Here is a 14,291-nt window from a genome sequence, read left to right on the forward strand (position 1 = left end):
TGCTCTTCTTCAGAAGATGGCTGAAGAGCAGGACCTCCAGGGTAACAATCTCAGGATTGCTACCTGTGCCACGTGCAAGTGAGGCAAGGAACAGAAGGATTATACAGATTAATATGTGGCTGAGAGGGTGGTGCAGGAGGGAGGGCTTCAGGTTTTTAGATAATTGGGCTTTGTTCCAGGGAAGGTGGGATCTGTTCCGAAGGGATGGTTTACACCTGAACTGGAGCGGTACTAACATTCTTGCAGGGAAATTTGATAGTGCTTCTTGGGGGGGTTTAAACTAAATTTGCAGGGGGCGGGGATCCAGAATGCGAGAGAGGATAGCGAGATGAAGAATAAAGGACAGGTAGGGACTACACGGTTCCGTTCCAGAATATTAAGTGTATAGTAGAGAAAGGTGAGGCGGAACAAGTGATAAGGAGGACACATGTACAGAGGGATGGTCTGACAGAACATGGAGTTAAATGTGCAGAAAGAATAAGTAAATTTAGGAAGGACAACAAAATTCTAGGGGCGTATAGCCCGATGGGAATTCGGGGAGCTGGGTTAAGCACAATAGGCAGAGATCCAAACAGAGAGAGGAGAAATGGGCTAAAAATTCTATATCTGAATGCACGGTGTCAGAAATAAGGCGGATGAGCTTGAAGCTCAGGTGCGAATGGGTAACTATGATGTTGTTGGGATAACGGAGACATGGCTGCAGAGAGATCAGACCTGGGAAATGGATGTGCAAGGGTATACGTGCTATCGTAGGAACAGAAATGTGGGCAGAGGGGGTGGGGTGGCCCTGTTGGTGAGGAATGAGATTCAGACCTTTGCAAGGGGGGACATAGGATCAGGAGAAGTGGAGTCTGTGTGGATAGAATTGAGGAACAGTAAGGGCAAAAGGACCCAAATGGGTGTTGTCTACAGGCCACCAAACAGTAGCATGGATATTGGGTGCAATTTGAATAGGGAGTTAACATTGGCATGTGGCAAAGGTAATGTCGCAGTAGTTATGGGGGATTTCAACATGCAGGTAAACTGGGAGAATCAGGTTGGTGCTGGACCCCAGGATAAGGAGTTTGTAGAGTGCCTAAGGGATGCATTCTTGGAACAGCTTGTACGAGAGCCGACCAGGGACACGGCTATTCTGGATTTAGTGTTATGTAATGAACAGGATTTGATAAGCGATCTTGAAGTAAAGGAGCCATTAGGAGGTAGTGATCATAATATGATAAGTTTTTATCTGCAATTTGAAAAGGATAAGGGCAGCTCGGAGGTGTCAGTGTTGCAGTTGAACAAAGGAGACTATGGAGCCATGAGGGAGGAGCTGGCTAAAGTTAACTGGATGGATATCCTAGCAGAAAAGACAATGGAACAGCAATGGCAGGTATTCTTGGGAATAATGCACAAGGTGCAAAATCAGTTCATCCCCCAGAGAAGGAAGGATTCAAAGGGGGGAAAGGGGCCACAGTGGTTGACAAAGAAAGTCAGAGATTGCATAGCATTAAAAAAAGGGAAATATGACAGAGCTAAGGCGAGTGAGAGGACAGATGATTGGGAAATTTTTAAGGAACAACAGAACTTAACTAAAAAGGCAATACGGGGAGAAAAAAATGAGGTACGAACGCAAGCTAGTCAGGAATATAAAGGAGGATAGCAAAAGCTATTTTAGGTATGTGAAGAGAAAGAAGATAGTTAAGAACAATATTGGGCCCTTGAAGAATGAATTGGGTGAAATTGTTAAGGGAAACACAGAAATGGCAGAAGAATTTAATAAGTACTTTAGATCTGTCTTTACTAAGGAAGACACAAGCAATCTCCCAGATGAATGGATGGGCCAAGGACATAGGGTAACAGAGGAAATGAAACAGATTGACATTCGGAAGGAAACGGTGATGAGAAGACTGATGGGACTGAAGGCTGACAAATCCCCAGGTCCAGATGGTCTGCACCCTAGGATACTAAAGGAGGTGGCCCTGGAAATTGCGGATGCATTGGTAATCATTTTCCAATGATCCTTAGATTCAGGATCAGTTCCTGAGGATTGGAGAATGGCTAATGTTATCCCACTTTTTAAGAAAGGAGGGAGGGAGAAAACAGAGAACTATCGACTTGTCAGCCTGACATCAGTGGTGGGAAAGATGCTAGAGTCCATTATTAAGGATGAAATAGTGGCATATCTAGATAGCAGTGATAGGATTGGGCCGAGCCAGCATGGATTTACCAAGGGTAAATCATGCTTGACTAATCTGTTGGAGTTTTTCGAGGATGTAACCAGGAAGTTAGACGGGGGAGATCCAGTGGATGTAGTGTACCTCGATTTTCAGAAGGCATTTGATAAGGTCCCACATAGAAGATTGGTGGGTAAAATCAAAGCTCAGGGCATCGGGGGGAAGGCATTGACATGGATAGAAAACTGGTTGGCAGATAGAAAGCAAAGGGTAACGGTGAATGGGTGTTTCTCGGAATGGCAGGTGGTGACTAGTGGGGTGCCACAGGACTCGGTATTGGGACCATAGCTGTTTACCATTTACGTTAACGATTTGGATGAAGGCATAGAAAATAACATCAGCAAATTGGCTGATGATACTAAGCTGGGTGGCAGTGTGACATGTGATGAGGATGTTAGGAGAATTCAGGGTGACTTGCATAGGCTGGGTGAGTGGGCAGATACTTGGCAGATGGCATTTAATGTGAATAAGTGTGAGGTTATCCACTTTGGGAGTAAGAACAGGAAGGCAGATTATTATCCGAACGGTGTAGAGTTGGGTAAGGGAGAAATACAAAGAGATCTCGGAGTCCTTGTTCATTAGTCACTGAAGGTGAATGAGCAAGTGCAGCAGGCAGTGAAGAAGGCTAATGGAATGTTGGCCTTTATTACAAAGGGAATTGAGTACAAGAGCAAGGAAATCCTCTTGCATTTGTACAGAGCCCTGGTGAGACCACACCTGGAGTATTGTGTACAGTTTTGGTCTCCAGGTTTAAGGAAGGACATCCTGGCTATAGAGGAAGTGCAGCATAGATTCACGAGGTTAATTCCTGGGATGTCTGGACTGTCTTACACAGAGAGGTTAGAGAGACTGGGCTTGTACATGCTGGAATTAAGGAGACTGAGAGGGGATCTGATTGAAACATATAAGATTATTAAGGGATTGGACAAGATAGAGACAGGAAATATGTTCCAGATGCTGGGAGAGTCCAGTACCAGAGGGCATGGTTTGAGAATAAGGGGTAGGTCATTTAGGACAGAGTTAAGCAAAAACTTCTTCTCCCAGAGAGTTGTGGGGGTCTGGAATGCACTGCCTCGGAAGGTAGTGGAGGCCAATTCTCTGGATGCTTTCAAGAAGGAGCTAGATAGGTATCTTATGGATAGGGGAATCAAGGGATATGGGGACAAGGCAGGAAGCGGGTATTGATAGTAATTGATCAGCCATGATCTCAAAATGGTGGTGCAGGCTCGAAGGGCCGAATGGTCTACTTCTGCACCTATTGTCTATTGTCTTAAAACAGGTGATCCACCCGGACCAAACCTGTGCTGTACCGGGCAAGAAGATCTCAGACAGCCTCGCTCTGCTGAGGGACACCATCGCCTACGTGCGGGACAGAGGGGTGAACGCCTGCCTGGTCAGCTTGGAGCAGGAGAAAGCCTTCGACAGGATATCGCACACGTACATGGCAGATGTACTCTCCAAAATGGGACTTGGGGAGGGAATCTGGAATTGAATCAAACTGCTCTACACGGACATCTGTAGCGCAGTCCAGGTCAACGGGTGGGAAACAGACAGCTTCCCCATCAAGTCTGGAGTCAGGCAAGGCTGCCCTCTCTCCCCTGTCTTGTTCGTGTGCTGCATAGAACCCTTTGCCGAAGCCATCAGAAGGGATGAGGGCATAAGAGAGATGACGCTGCCAGGCAGTTGAAGGACCCAAGTCAAAACCTCCCTGTACATGGATGACGTCACCATCTTCTGTGCTGATCCAAGGTTGGTTCACAGGCTGATCAGCATCTGTGAACAGTTCGAGCTGGCGTCGGGAGCCAGGGTCAATTGCACAAAGAGCGAAGCCGTGCTCTTCAGCAACTGGCCCGACCAATCCAGTGTCCCCTTCACCATCAGGTCTGATCACGTGAAGGTGTTGGGGATCTGGGTCGGAGGGACCGAAGGCGTGCAACAAGAACTGGTGAGAGCGGACTGCCAAGGTGAAACAGAAACTGGGACTGTGGGGAGGGCGATCCCTTTCGATAACGAGCAAGAACCTGGTCATCAGGTGTGAGGTGCTCTCAGGGCTGCTGTACTTGGCGCAAGTGTGACCCATCTCCCTGCTCCTTCAGCTCGGAAATCACCCGAGCCGTCTTCAGATTCGTCTGGGAATCCAAGATGGAGCAGGCCAGGTGGCCCACCATGCACAAGTCCCTGGACAATAGGGTCAAAAACGTTCCCAATGTCGCCCTCACCCTGATGGCCAGCTTCGGGTGTGGCTGCATCAGGTTGTGTGTGGATCCCAGGTATGTGGGCACCAAATACCACTATGTGCCCAGGGTCTACCTGTCGCCCTGGCTACAAAGGATAGGTCTGGCCCCACTCCCACGCAACGCCCCAGTCAGCTGGTCGTTGCCACCATTCCTGTCCTCCGTAGAAAAGTTCTTCCAGGACAACGCCTTTGACCACAGGGCCATCAGGCAGTGGTCAGCACGTAATTACCTGCAGACACTGCAGGAGAAGGACATGATGGACATGATGGAGTGGCTCCCTGAACAGACAGTCCAGTTCACCTGGCAAAATGCCTCATCACCAGACCTCACCAACAGACACCAAGACCTCACCTGGCTGGCAGTGAGAGGGGCCCTCCCAGTTAGATCCCTCCTGTACGCCCGGAACGTCGTCTCCACACCTCGCTGCCCACGGGAGGACTGCAATGAGGAGGAGTCGGTGACCCATCTCTTTACACACTGTGGGTTCACGGAGGAGGTGTGGAGGAGGATGGAAAGAACAGCGTCGAGGTTCATCCCCAGCAGCAGCATAACAGAGGACTCTCTGATCTACGGGCTGCTCCCGGGGACGCACACCGAGACCAACATCCGGTGCTGCTGGCAGATCATCAACTCAGTGAAAGACACTCTTTGGTCAGCCCGAAACTTGACCAGCGTATGGAGTTGTCCTTAGGGGAATGCTGCCGACTGGCACATTCTTGGCTGCAGGAGTATGTGCTGAGGGACGCACTCACACTTGGTGCAGCCACCGCAAGGGCCCGGTGGGGAAGGACCACAGTTTAGAGTTCTTTGCCTGCAGGAGTGGGAGGGGTGAGGTGGCGGGGAGTTTACCCTTCAACAATGGTGTTTAAAGATGAACATAGTGCCACCTGAGTGGCTGAAAGTGTGAAAATGTACAGAATGTAGAGGAAACGTCTGTAATGGATTGAATGTCATTGAATGGTTCACTGTAAATAATTTTATTTTGAATGAAGTATATTTTATTAGTAAAAAAACAGTGCCTCTGCCAGTGCAGAGCTCCCTCAGTACCACACCGAGACTTTCAATCTCAGTTACGTATATAACTGCTATCAGAATTAGAACATAGAACACTGCAGCACAATCCAGACCCTTCAGCCCACACTGTTATGCTGACCTTTCAACCTACTCTGAGATCAATCTAACCCTTCCCTCCCACACAGCCCTCAATGTTTCTTTCATCCGTGTGCCTATCTGAGAGTCTCTTCAGTCTCCCTAATGGATTTGTCTTTTCCACCACCACTGACAGTACGTGCCACGCACCCACTACTCCCCCCTCCAATTTCCTCACTGGCACATGAGAAAAATGGAGGACTAAGGGAGAGAGAAAAGTTAGACTGATCTTGAAATAGGTTAAAAGGTTAGCACAACATTGTGGGCTGAAGGGTCTGTACTTTACTGTCCAATGTTAGTGTGGGTTGAATGCATTTGGGTTAGGGTTGGGGTTGGATGAATAGCCAGTGTTGCAATTTAGCTAAAACACATTTTCAGTGGAGCAGAGATTGCAGTATCAGGATACTAGCTGTTCATCTGTGTTAGTTTACAGAGATGAACAGTTGTGGCAACAAGATATCCTACCAGTGCTGAGGGTGATTGGGTTTTTATAGATGGTCAGTTTCCTCAGTGCTGGGAAAAGACAGACAGCCAACAGCTCCTCGTCATCCACTATCTGAAACAGAGGGAAAGGGAACATGAGTCAGTCATAGCTCTCTGTGGGAGAGCCTGCCTGCAATACTTTACTGCAAACTTCATGGGCTGGCCTCTGCTCTGCCCATGATCACAAGAAGCTGCAGAGGATATGTGGACGCAGCTCAGTACATCACGGAGACCAGCCTCCCTCTATGGAATCTGCCTATACTTCTGGCTGCCTCAGTCAAGCAGCCAGCATGATCGAAGACCCTGCCTACCCTGGACAGGCTCTCCTGTACTCTCCCATTGGGCAGAAGAGTTCTTTTAATTGTCACACGTACCTGGAAACATACAGTGAAATGCTTCATTTGCATCGATGACTAACACGTAGTGTAGTGGTTAGCACATTGCTTTACAGTACCAGCGGCCCAATTTCAATTCTCGCCGCTGCCTGTATGTCCTTCCTGTGAGTTCCCCCCCCCCCCCCAGTCCAAAGATATACCAGTTGCTGGGTTAATTGATCATTGTAAACTGCCCTGTTAATAGGCAAGGGTTAAATTGGAAATTACCGGGTGGTGCGACCTAAAGGACTGGAAGGACCTACTGCGTGCTGTATCTGAATGAATGTATGCATGTACGTATACAGAGGCATGGGAGAGGAGCTTGCCCAGGGGGATTGGAGGCGGATAACGGTGGGGATGACGACAAAGCAGTGATGGCTGTAGTTTCTGGGAATAGTTCACAGGGCACAGGATAGATATGTCCCACAGAGGAAGTAGTTCTCAAATGGCAGGGATAGACAACCGTTGCTGACAAAGGAAGTTAAGGACTGCATAAAAACCAAGGAAATGGAATATAAGATAGCAAAAGGAGTGAGAAGTTGGATGATTGGGAAGCTTTTAAAATCCAATAAAAAGCAACTAGAAGGGAAAAGATGAAATATGAGGACAGACTAGCCAATAACTTAAGCAAGATACCAAAAGTTTTTTCAGTTATATAAAGCGTAAAAGGGAGGTGAAAGTTGATATTGGACCACTGGAAAATGGTGCGGGTCAGGTAGTAATGGGTGACAAAGAAATGGCAGGTGAACTTAATAAGTACTTCATATCTGTCTTCACTGTGGAAGACACTAGCAATATGCCAGAATCCGTGAGAGACAGGGAGCAGGAGTGAGTGCCAATGATATTACAAAGGAGAAAGGTCTTGAGGTGGATAATTTACCTGGACCAGATGGAGTACACTCCAGAGTCTTGAGTGAGATTGCTGAAGTGATAACAGATACAATGGTCATGATCTGTCAAGAATCACTTCATTCTGGCACAGTCCAGGAGGACTGGAAGATTGCAAATGACACTCCACTCTTTGAGAAGGAAGGAAGGCAAAAGAAATTATAGGCAATTAGCCTAACTTCAGTGGTTGGGAAAGTGTAGGAGTCTATTCTTAAGGATGAGGTTTTGAGGTACTTGGAGACTAATGATAAAATAAGTCAGTCATCATGGTTTCTGTAAAGGAAAATCTTGCCTGACAAATCTGTTAGAGTTCTTCAAGGAAGTAACAAGCAGGGTGGACAAAGGAAGGGCAGGAGATGTCATTTACTTGGATTTTTAGAAGGCATTTGATATGAGGCTGCTTAACAAGATAATATACTATGGCGTTACAGGAGAGATAATGGAATGGACAGCAGAATGATTGACGGGCAGAAAGCAGCAAGTGGGAATAAAAAGGACCTTTTCTGGTTGGGTGCCAGTGACTGACAATGTCCTCAGGATTCAGTATTGGGACCAGTACTTTTCACATTTTTTGTCAGTGGTTTAAACAATGAAATTAATGGCTTTGTGGCAAAGTTTGTGGATGTTATGAAGATAGGTGGAGGGGTAGGTAATGCTGAGGAAGCAAAGTGATTGTAGCAGGACTTAGGCAAATTGAAAAAGTGGGCAAAAATGTACCAGATAGAATACAGTGTTGGGAAATGTATGATAATGTATTTTGGCAAAAGGAACAATAGTATGGACTATTATCTAAATGGGAAAAAAGGTTCAAACATCGAGGTGCAGAGGGACTTAGGAGTCCTCGTGCAAGACTTCCAGAAGTTTAATTTACCGGTTGAGTCTGTGGTGAAGAAGGCACATGCAATGTTGGCATTTATTTCAAGGGAAATAGAATAAAAAAAGCAAGGAGATGATGCTGAGCCTTTATAAGTCAGGCTGCACTCGGAGTATCATCAACAGTTTTGGGTCCCATATCTCAGAAGGGATGTGTTGTCATTGGAGAGAGTCCAGAAGAGGTTCATGAGGATTATTCCAGGAATGAAGGGGTTAACATTTGAGGAGTGTTTAGCAGCTTTGGACCTGTACTCACTGGAATTTTGAAGAATGCAGGGGAATCTTATTGAAACATACCGAATGTTGAAAGGACTAGATAGAGTGGATATGGAGAGGACATTTCCTATGGTGGGGATATCCAGAACTAGTGGGCACAGCCTCAAAATTGAAGGGTGAAGCCACAAAATTTAGAATAGAGGTAAGGAGGAATTTTTTTAGCCAGTGAGTAGTGAATCTGTGGAATGCTCTGCCGCAGACTGTAGTGGAGGCTAAATCCATAGGTATATTTAAGGCGGAAGTTGATAGTTTTCTGATCGGTCAGGGCATCAAAGGATATAATGAGAAGGCAGGTGTATGGGGTTGAATGGGATCCGGGATCAGCCATGATGGAATAGCAGGGTCGATGGACTGAATGGCCTAATTCTGCTCCTATATCTCATGGTCTTGTGTACAGGAGTTTGCAAATTCTCCCCATTATCAAGCATTTTCGATTTCCTCCCTCAGCCCAAAGATGTACGAGCTCAGGCTGATTTATACTTGTTCATATGGGCTATGCCGCAGCCCTGATTTTCACTTCTGTGTCGCTCTACGCCGTAGCGAGCATGCGTTGGTGTGTGCCAAAATGCTAGTTGGCAGTGTAGTTTCTATGCCACTTTGTTGGGTTTCTTTGTGAGAGACATGGATGAGGAAATGCATTTCAAACATTTTCGCATGTCGGCAGGTAGATTTGACGATTTGGTTCATCTATTTCACATCAGTGTACAGACATGGCGGAGAAGAAGCAACTAGAAATGCATAGGAGGAAATGCAACGCTACCAACTTGACCAATCACAGTTGTTATGGTCTGCGTTGCCACAATGCGTGAGTTTTTTGGGCATAGGGTACGGCGTAGGTATGGCGTAGGGTACATGGTACCTATGGCATAGATGCGACGCGCAAGTATAAATCAGGCTTTAGGGTTAGTAATTTGTGGGCATCCTATGTTGGAGCTGTATGTTTCAATGTACATAGAACATAGCACAGTACAGGCCTTTTCAGCCAAAAATGTCGCATCAACACTTTAACCTACTCCATGATAAATCTAACTCTTCCCTCCACCATGTGACAAATTAAGCTAATCTAATCCTCTCATAATTTTAAACATCTCTGTAAGGTCACCCCTCATTCTTACATTGAGGCAGAGACACCGACACAGAATTCAGATGATACCTTGTTTTTTGCGAGGCTGAGGTGTATTAGTCCCGAGAAAGGAGGCAGAAATTCAGACATTGCTTCAGGGAAACACTTTTGCTTGGCTTCAGGGTTTTCCAGAAACTGGTCCATAAATTCTTGTCCCTGGAAAGAAAGGGAGAATGACTTCAGTTATTTTATCCACAGTATCTCTTCAGAAGTGAATAAACCATCCATACAACCACCAGTAGTTTTTAGTAATTCTAGTAATTCTGCAAATTAAAAATGGTAGATAGAAAATGCATGCCAAAAGGGCAATATTACAAGTCATGGGGTTTTCTATATGCAGGAGATTGAGAAAATCACATTGGTGCTGGATCCCAAGAGGGGGAATTTCTAAAATGCCTTTGAGATTACTTTTTAGAGCAGCCCCTGGTTGAGCCCACTCAGGGATCAGCTATTCAGGATTGGGTGTTATGCCATGAAACAAAATTGATTAGAGAGCTTAAGGTAAAAGAACCTTTAGGAGATTTGATCATAATATGATACATCTATCATAATATGATCAAATTCACCCTGAAATTTGAGAAGGAAACACTAAAGTCAGATTTATCAGTATCACAATGGAGTAAAAGAATTACAGAGGCTTGAGACAGGAGTTGGCCAGAGTTGATTGGAAAAGAACACTGGCAGGGATGATGGCAAAGCAGCAATGGCTGGAATTTCTGGAATCAATTCAAAAGACACAGGATATATACATCCCAAAGAGGAAGAAGTATCCTAAAGATGACACAACCATGGCTAACAAGAGAAATCAAAGCCAACATAAAAGCTAAAGATGAGGCATATAATAGAGCTAAAGTTAGTGGGAAGTTAGAGAATTGGGAAGTTTTCAAAAACCAACAAAAGGCAACTAAAAAAATCGTTAAGAAGGTAAAGATGGAATATGAAAGTAAGCTAGGATATAAAGGATATAGAGAGGCTATAGAAGGACAAACAGATTAGGAGAATGGGCAGAGAAATGGCAGATGGAATATAGAGTCAGGAAGTGCAATTTGATAGAAGAAATTAAGGGTTGACTGTTTTCTAAATGGAGAGAAAATACAAAAATCTGAGGCACAGCAGGACTTGGGAATCCTTGTGCAGAGTTCCCTAAAGGTTAATTGGCAGATTGAGTCTGTGGTGAGGAAGTCAAATACGATGTTAGCAGTCATTTCAAGAGGACTAGGATATAAAAGCAAGAATGTGATGCTGAGACTTTATAAAGCACTGGCAAGGCCTCACTTGGAGTATTGTGAGCAGATTTGGGCCCCTTATCTTAAAAAAGACGGTCTGAAACTGGAGAGGGTTCAAAGGAGAATCACAAAAATGATTCCAGGATTGAATGGCTTGTCATATGAAGAGCATTAGATGGCTCTGGGTCTGTATTTACTAGAATTTGAAAGAATAAGAGATGACCTCATTGAAACATATCAAATGGTGAAAGGCCTTGATAGAGTGGATATGGAGAGGATGATTCCTGTGTGGGAGAATCTAATACCAGAGGATACAGCCTGAGAATAGAGAGACGTCCTTTTAGAAAGGAGATGAGGAGGAATTTCTTTAGCCTAGATCTGGTGACTTTTGCAATTCATTGCCACAGGCAGCTGTGGAGGCCAAGTCTTTATGTATATTTAAGACAGAGGTTGATAGATTCTTGATTGGTCAGGGTATGAAGGGATAAGGACGGAAGGCAGGAGATTAGGACTGAAAGGAAAAATGGATCAGCCACGGTGAAATGGCGAAGCAGACTCAATGGGCCAAATGGCCTAATTCTACTCCTATCATATACCTTATGGTCTTATGGAAACCTATTGAATATTGAAAAGCCTGGATAGAGTAGACATGGAGAGGATGTTTCCTATAGTGGAAAAGTGAAGGACTAGAGGGTACAGCCTCAGACTGGAGGGAAATCCCTTTGGAACAGAGTCAAGGAGAAATTTCTTTAGCCAGACAGAGATGAATCTATGGAATTCATTGCCACAGATGCCTGTGGAGACCAATTTTCTTCAGTATATTTAAAGAGGAAGTTGATAGGTTATTGATTAGTCAGGATGTCAAAGGTTACTGGGAGAAGGCAGGAGAATGGCATTGCCTTGATGGAATGGTGGGAAAGACTCGATGGACCAAATGGCCTAACTCTGCTCTTATGTCTTAAGATCCTGTGGTCTAAATCCTACAGAGACAGCTGCAGAGTTTATACCCAAAACGTCAATAATTCCTTTCTTCCCCCCACAGATGTTGCTCGAGCTGCTTACCAAGTTAAAAGCCCATGGTATTACAGGAAGGTTACTAACATGGTCAGAGCATTGGCTGATTGGTAGGAGGCAACAATTGGGAATAAAAGGATCCTTTTCGGGTTGGCTGCCAGTGACTAGTGGTGTTTCGCAAGCATCGGTGTTGGGACCGCTTCTTTTCATGCTGTGTATCAATGATTTAGATGATGGAATAGATGGCTTTGTTGCCATGTTTGCAGATTATACGAAGATTGGTGAAGGGTCAGGTAGTGTTAAGAAAACAGGTAGGATGCAGAAGGTCTTAGACAGATTAGGGAATTGGCAAGAAAGTGGCAAATTAAATGCAATGTTGGAAAATGCATGGTCATGCACTTTGGTAGTAGAAATAAATGTACGGAGTATTTTCTAAATGGGAAGAAAATCCGGGAATCTGAGATGCAGAGGTATTCCTTGTGTATTCCTTGTGCAGAACACCCTGAAGGTTAACTTGCAGGTTGAGCTGGTGGTAAGGAAGGCAAATGCAATGTTAGCATTCATTTCAAGAAGTCTAGAATACAAGAGCAAAGATGTGATGCTGAGGCTTTATAAGGCACTGGTGAGGCCTCACCTTGAGTATTGTGAACAGTTTTGGGCCCCTCATCTTAGAAAAGATGTGCTGGAATCGGAGAGGGTCCAGAGGAGGTTCACAAGGATGATTCCAGAATTGAAAGGGTTATCATAGGAGGAAAGTTTGATAGCTTTTGGTCTGTACTCACTGGAATGATGGGAATTTAGAAGGATGGGGGGGGGGGGGATCTCATTGAAATCTTTCAAATGCTGAAAGGCCTAGACAAATTAGATGTGGAAAGGGTATTTCCTATGGTGGGAGAGTCTAGGACAAGAGGGCATCCATTTAAAACAAAGTTACAGAGGAATTTCTTTAGCCAAAGGGTGGTGAATCTGTGGAATTTGTTGACACATGCAGCTGTGGAGGCCAGGTCGTTGGGTGTATATAAGGCAGAGATTGATAGGTTCTCGAGTGGACATGGCATGAAAGGTTACGGGGAGAAGGCCGGGAACCAGGTTTGAGGAGGAGATAGAAAAAAGGACCAGCCATCATTGAATGGCAGAGCAGTCTCAATGGGCAAGATGGCCTAATTCTGCTCCTATGTCTTAAGCGACAATGATAGAGGTTTATAAGAATATGAGAAGCATAGATAGAGGAAACAGTAGGGATTTTTAAGAGATGTTTAGATAGGCACATGAATATGAGGGAAATGGAAGGATATGGGCATTGATTTGATTAGTTTAGTTGGACCATTGATTACTAATTTAATTGGTTTGGCACAATATTGTAGCTGAAGGGCCTGTTCCTATACTGTTCTGATCCATGCTCTGAGTTTTGTTTCTCTTCTTTCCTGATTGGGGCTATCAATGGCAGGGAATTCAGCTCAGGAAATGACAGCTGGTAGATTCCAGTGGTCCCAACAGGTTAAGGAATCACTGCAGCCACACTTAAAGCAGTCTAGCATACCTCCATGGCAGTAGAGGTCTCACCGAAGCTACTATTGGAACTCTCGGGTCGAAGTAAAGAATCTGTAAAGGAATGAAAACAAGTTAATGAGTGGACAAGGAGATGGTGCTGAATGTGCATTTTTAAACCTTGTATGATATGCCACCACTTTTCACAATCCTAATAACTATGAGGTGGTTGAGTGAACTAGGGCTTTTCTCTGTGGAGTGAAGGATGAGAGGAGGCTTGATCGAGGCGTACAAAATGAGAAGAGGTGTAGATCGAGAGGACAGGCAGAGACATTTTACCAGGATGGAAATGGCTAACAAGAGGAGGTATAAAGCATTTTGCATGTGTTACTTTGAATTTCCAGAATCTGTAGACCTTCTCATGTTTAGAAACGTTAAGGTAAAATTCAGAGTCTTAGCCCAAAATGTTGACTGTTTATTCATTTCCATAGATACTACCTGACCTGCTGAGTTCCTCCAGCATTTTGTATATGTAATTTTAAGGTAATTGGAGGGAAGTATAGGGGTTATGTCAGGAGTAGGGTTTTTGTTCACAGAGAATGATGGGTGAATAGACACACTGCCGGGGGGGGGGGGGGGGGGGGGAGTGGTAGAAGAAGATACATTTTGTCGAAAAAAGCAACAAAACAGACTTTGAACATGGTAAACCAGCAGGTTGTTGTTATGCCTCCTGCTCGCTGTGAAAATGGGACACCTCCCTCTCCCTCGCCAGGGAGAAAGAGAACCTTTGATTTGTCGATGCTTGGAGGAAATGTGAAGCTTTTGGGTTAACTTTGGCCTGTGTCTTTGCTATTGTTTAGCACATGCTTGGGCTTGGCGATGGTACCGATGCGCTTTTATTTTGCTGGTGGGGGGAGGCGGGGTCGTTGCTTGCTGCCATTTAC

At 45.0% G+C, this 14,291-nt stretch overlaps 1 protein-coding gene across 2 annotated transcripts in view; it reads right to left on the reverse strand.

Moving 5' to 3' along the window:
- The window catches only part of LOC132390996 (X-ray radiation resistance-associated protein 1-like), a 46,230-nt gene that overhangs the window by 31,165 nt on the left and 774 nt on the right, over window positions 1-14,291 (reverse strand). For both annotated transcript variants that reach the window (XM_059963586.1, XM_059963587.1), the window contains exons 2-4: window positions 13,400-13,461; window positions 9,650-9,775; window positions 6,068-6,158 (exon numbers count right to left, since the gene is read on the reverse strand). In XM_059963586.1, coding sequence (XP_059819569.1) covers window positions 6,068-6,158; window positions 9,650-9,775; window positions 13,400-13,461 — 279 coding nt within the window. The remainder of the gene's footprint in view (window positions 1-6,067; window positions 6,159-9,649; window positions 9,776-13,399; window positions 13,462-14,291) is intronic.

Source organism: Hypanus sabinus, chromosome 3 (assembly GCF_030144855.1).
Source record: "Hypanus sabinus isolate sHypSab1 chromosome 3, sHypSab1.hap1, whole genome shotgun sequence".
In the NCBI taxonomy this organism is placed as follows: Eukaryota; Metazoa; Chordata; class Chondrichthyes; order Myliobatiformes; family Dasyatidae; genus Hypanus; species Hypanus sabinus.